This window comes from Aethalodelphis obliquidens, unplaced genomic scaffold (genome assembly GCF_003676395.1).
Source record: "Aethalodelphis obliquidens isolate GAN/ISIS:26980383/991018 unplaced genomic scaffold, ASM367639v1 scaffold9, whole genome shotgun sequence".
Taxonomy (NCBI): Eukaryota; Metazoa; Chordata; class Mammalia; order Artiodactyla; family Delphinidae; genus Aethalodelphis; species Aethalodelphis obliquidens.
In genome coordinates, this window is record NW_020837953.1 from 40183234 (window position 1) to 40187682 (window position 4449).

Sequence of the window (4449 nt, forward strand, 5' to 3'; positions counted from 1 at the left end):
GGGGGGGGATGTGATGAGGTAGGGGGGATGAGATGGAGGGGAGGGGGATGAGATGGAGGGAGGGGGGATGAGATGGAGGGGAGGGGGGATGAGATGGAGGGAGGGGGGATGAACTGGAGGGAGGGGATGAGATGGAGGGGGGGATGAGGTGGAGGGAGGGGGATGAGATGGAGGGAGGGGGGATGTGATGGAGGGAAGGGCTGTGGGGCTGGTGCCTGTGGGGTCCCGTCAGGCATGGGTGTGAGTGTGCGGGGCTCCCTGGCTGACGGACTCCCCCCCCACCCAGTGCCCTTCCTGCTGGCCCTGGTGCTCTTGGGCTCTGTCCTGGTGAGCCTCCTCCTGGCCCCCGGCCTCCTGCAGGGGCTGCTGGCGCTGAGGAGCATCGCCGACACCTACTTCAAGCTGCTGCTGCTGGGCCTTGTCGCCTTCAACTTCGTGGCGGCCTTCATGCTGGAGGTGGGGCCCACCCCGCGCTGGGGTGGCAGGGGGCTCTGGGGGGTGGGACTCAGCCACAGCTGCCCCCTGCGCCCTCCCTGTCCCCGGCAGAGCGTGCTGGACCAGTGCCTCCCAGGCTGCCTGCGGTGGCTCCGGCCCAAACGGGCCTCCAAGAAGCGCTTCAAGCAGCTGGAGCAGGAGCTGGCCGAGCAGCCCTGGCCACCGGCCGCCGGGCCCGGGAGGTAGCGCAGGCCCGCCGGCCGGCACCCTAAACACTGGATCTCCCTGCTTCTGAGCCACCGGCCAGGACCCATCTCCAGAGACACCACTGCCATCGCTCCTGCAGCCCTGAGGTTGGCGGTTGTCACACTCATGTCCCACGTCTGCCCGGCCCAGCCTTCCCTGCCCCCGCCCGGGGAGATGCTAACTACCCTTGTCCCCCACTTTGGACGCCCCATGTAGAGACAGCGGCACCACCTGCACTCAGAGCCACTGTCAGTGGAGCAAATAAAGTCATAATATTTTCCTGCCTCGGCCTGCCTGATACCACTGACCTGGGTGCCCCTGGCACGTGTCTGCTCCCGGCATCCGCTGATTTTTCAGATCATGTTGGACAACTCCCCTCTCTGAGCCTCTGTTTCCTCATCTGACAGTCACATCTCCAGGTTGAGCACGTGCCCGGTGCTCCGTTCAGCATTTTATAGGCATCATCATTTAATCCTTATAACTGTGGAGTGCTGCCCCCGCCTTTTTTATTTTTATTTTTGGCCGCACCGCATGGCTTGCAGGACCTTAGTTCCCCGACCAGGGATCAAACCTGGGCCGGTGGCAGTGAAAGCACTGAGTCTTAACCACTGGACGGCCAGGGTATTCCCCGTCCCCCTTTTAGAGATATGGAAACTGAGGCTGAGAGGTCACGCAGGTAGTCAGAGCTGGGACCAGATTGCTTTGACTCCGGAGTCCACACTCTTAACCATCCTACCCTCCTGCAGGGGCAGGAGAGAATGGGCTTGACTCAAGCCCATCGAGTCAGCACCTAGTCAGCTTGCCAGCACCTACAAGGCGTTTAACTGGGGCAGTTCCCTGCTTTCCCCACCTCCCGCATCCTGGGATGTGTTTACGGTCCAGTTCTTCCCTCAGATGCGATCCAGGCTCTGAGCCCACGTTTCGCAGCCAGAACCACGTGCGCCATCCCCCGGGGAAGGGTGGGTGCTTCTGACCTCATCCCACCAGTGGGACCCTCGCCAAGCCCTGCTCTGGAGATGCGGCTCCGTCATCTGGTCCATCTGTGCTGGGCAGGGGACCACAGGAAAGAAAAGCCCCCGCCAACCTCATTACTGGAAGCCCTGGCACCACCCCCAGCCCACCCTCGTAGGAGCTCAGCGAATGTTGAATCAAACTGAGTGCAAGGATGGGGGGCGTGAGGAGGTAACCTGTGACACCAGGCGCATGCACAGACCCTCTGCACTGGGCACTGAGCCATCAGACAACAGTGGTTCAGGGGGGCACATGCTGTTCAAAGGGAGGTTGGAGGACACGGCGAGGCCTGGGTTTGATTCCCGCCTCTACCCCTAGCTGATTCTTCGTGCATTTGTTGGGCAGTCGTGTGCCAGGCACAGGGGCTACGGCGGTGAACAAAAACCATGACCTCTGCCTGGGTGCAGCTTATAACGTGTTGTGAGAGGCGAGCGGGGACGGAGCAAACCTCCAAGAACACTGGGAGAAGCGTCTCCACACCTGCTCCTCCCTCCCCGGATAGCTGCCCCCTGTGCTTGGGTCCTTCGAGCCAGAGGAGTGGGTAGAAGCAGCAGAGGATCTGGGAGCCAGGACACTAGAGGTGGCAGCTTTGGGGCTTCAGTTTCCCCTTTTTGTCAAGCGTAGGCGGTTCTGCCAGGCGGTTTCCTCTCCTACACTACTGGGATTGCATCTGGCAGCAGCGAAGGGCTAAGGAAGGGCAGAGAGGGCCGGGCTGGCCCCCGGGGCCCATAGTGCTCCAAGTGACAAAAATCCCTGCTTATTCTGCCATAGACACTGGAGCGGGGAGGGGGGCGGGGTGGCTGATAGTTATTCATTCATCCATTCACTTGACAGACCAGCACTGGGGAACAAACGATGCATGGGACATGGTCAGTCCCTGCCTAACAGGATTCAGTGTCTAAGGGACAAGCAGCCTAAGGAGACCTGACGGTGAGGGCCTGAATCAAGGGGCATCTTGATCCCCCTCCCAGCCTGAGCCCCCTGCCCCAGGCCTAGATTCCCGTGACCAGGCAGGACTGCCCCAGGGGCAGGAGACCTGCAACCCCACACCCGGCCAGCCTCCCAGGAGAATCCACTGTACATCATTTATTCATTCCACAAATGTTTACTGAACAGCTGCTCTGAGCCTGGCACTGTGCCTAGTGAGCAAAAACTGAGGATGAGCAGAAGCAGACCTTGTCCCTGTCTTCACGTGGCTGACAGGCTCTTCGGGGAGAGGGGCGGGATTCACATGGTCTCAGACATAGGGCAACAGCTGTGACCGGTAAAGCAGAAGATGCTTAAGAGCTCTAACAAGGAGAAAGGGAAGCCGCCTCTGAGGAAGGAAGGGTTTGATCTATAATCTGAAGGAGGAAAACCTCACCAGTGTTGCAGAAGGAAGAAACATCTTGAGCAAAGGCCTGGTGGCAGGTGGAGGAAGGGAGGGGTTTACTGAGAATCAGCCAGAAAGCCATTGAGGCTTTTGGGAGACCAGGCAGAGGGAATGAGGAGGCAGAGCCAGACTGTGATGAAAGGTAGGGCCTTTGGGGGCCCCGGGGGAGTTTAGCCTTGTTCCCGGGTACCTTGGGAAACCAGTGAAAGGCTTTAGGTAGAAGCCTCCCTGCCCCCCACCCTGTCTGAGGTGAGTGGGTGAGGGCAGGGCCCGTTTGGGAAGGCCTAGATTGGAGGTATTACAGAGTCAGAATTAGTGGTGGGAGCTGGATTGCCTGCAGGGGGTGAGCACACGGGAGTTACAGTTAGCCGGGTGAGGGAAGGACGGTGGGCTCATTCCCTGCATGGGAACACCTTCAAGGGCCAGGTCTGGGGAAGGTCGGGATGTTGTGAATTTGGACTTGGATCCTGTTGAATTGGATGTGCCTTGGGGACATTCATGTGGCCAGGCCCGGTAGCCTGTAGCCTGTGGTTTCAAAGAAATGCTGGTTATGGAAGGCAGCTGTGGCCAGGAGCTGGCTAGGGAGACCCGGAAGGCACAACCAGAGAGGCAGAAGGAAAACCAGGCCAGGAAGGCTGTCCTGGAAGCTGGGAGAAGCCAAAAGGGAGGGCAAGGCTCTTTCTCGCTGAGCCGCGGGAGGCGAATCATCTTCCCGAGCCTCCTCTGTAAAATGGGGGCAGCACGCCCACTTCACCCATCTCACCACTTTGCGCTCCAGTTGTGATGAGGCCGTGAGGAGAAAGCATTTTGCACAGCGCAAAGTGCTGAACAGACGTGAGGCTGGCTCCGCGGGCGCCTCCTCCCCGCGGGGCTGCCCCCAGAAGAGGGTTGAAGACCCGAGGTCGCGGCGTGGCGGCCCCGGCGGCGGCGGCGGCGCTCGCGTTAGGACCCAGCGGATCCAGGCTGGAGGGCGGGCGCCGGCCCCGTCGGGGGCCCGGAGGGGGGTTCGGAGCGGGCAAAGGGGCGGCTCCGGCGGGCGGACTCGGAGCGGGCCGCGGAGTGACCCGGCCAGGTAGGCGCGGGCCTGGCGGCCTGACCGGGCCGGGGGCGCAAGGGGGGACTGGGTCGTGGGCCGCGACGTCGGAGGGCCCCCAGGTACTGAAGGTGCGGGTCTCTGCGGGTCCCCGATCCTGGGGGCGGCTTTCCTTTCGGGATCCCTGAGTCCGGGGCCGTCTGAGCAGATGCTAAGAGGGCACTTGGAAAGTTTGGGGTCGTTTGGAGGGGAAGACGCGAGTTGGGAAGGGAGGGGAGCCCGATTTGGGGGGCGTCGGGGATGGGGCGGCTTTTGTTCTCCCTGGGAGGTTGGAATGCGGCGGCTGGGGTGT

The 4449-nt window shown here is 61.5% G+C and overlaps 1 protein-coding gene across 4 annotated transcripts in view; it reads left to right on the forward strand.

The window, feature by feature from the left end:
- ATP13A2 (ATPase cation transporting 13A2) overlaps positions 1-964 on the forward strand; it is a 20938-nt gene extending 19974 nt beyond the window's left edge. For all 4 annotated transcript variants that reach the window (XM_027110012.1, XM_027110009.1, XM_027110011.1 and 1 more), the window contains 2 exons: positions 287-456; positions 547-964. In XM_027110012.1, coding sequence (XP_026965813.1) covers positions 287-456; positions 547-681 — 305 coding nt within the window. In that variant the 3' untranslated portion in view covers positions 682-964. The remainder of the gene's footprint in view (positions 1-286; positions 457-546) is intronic.
- The last annotated feature ends 3485 nt before the right edge of the window (positions 965-4449 follow it).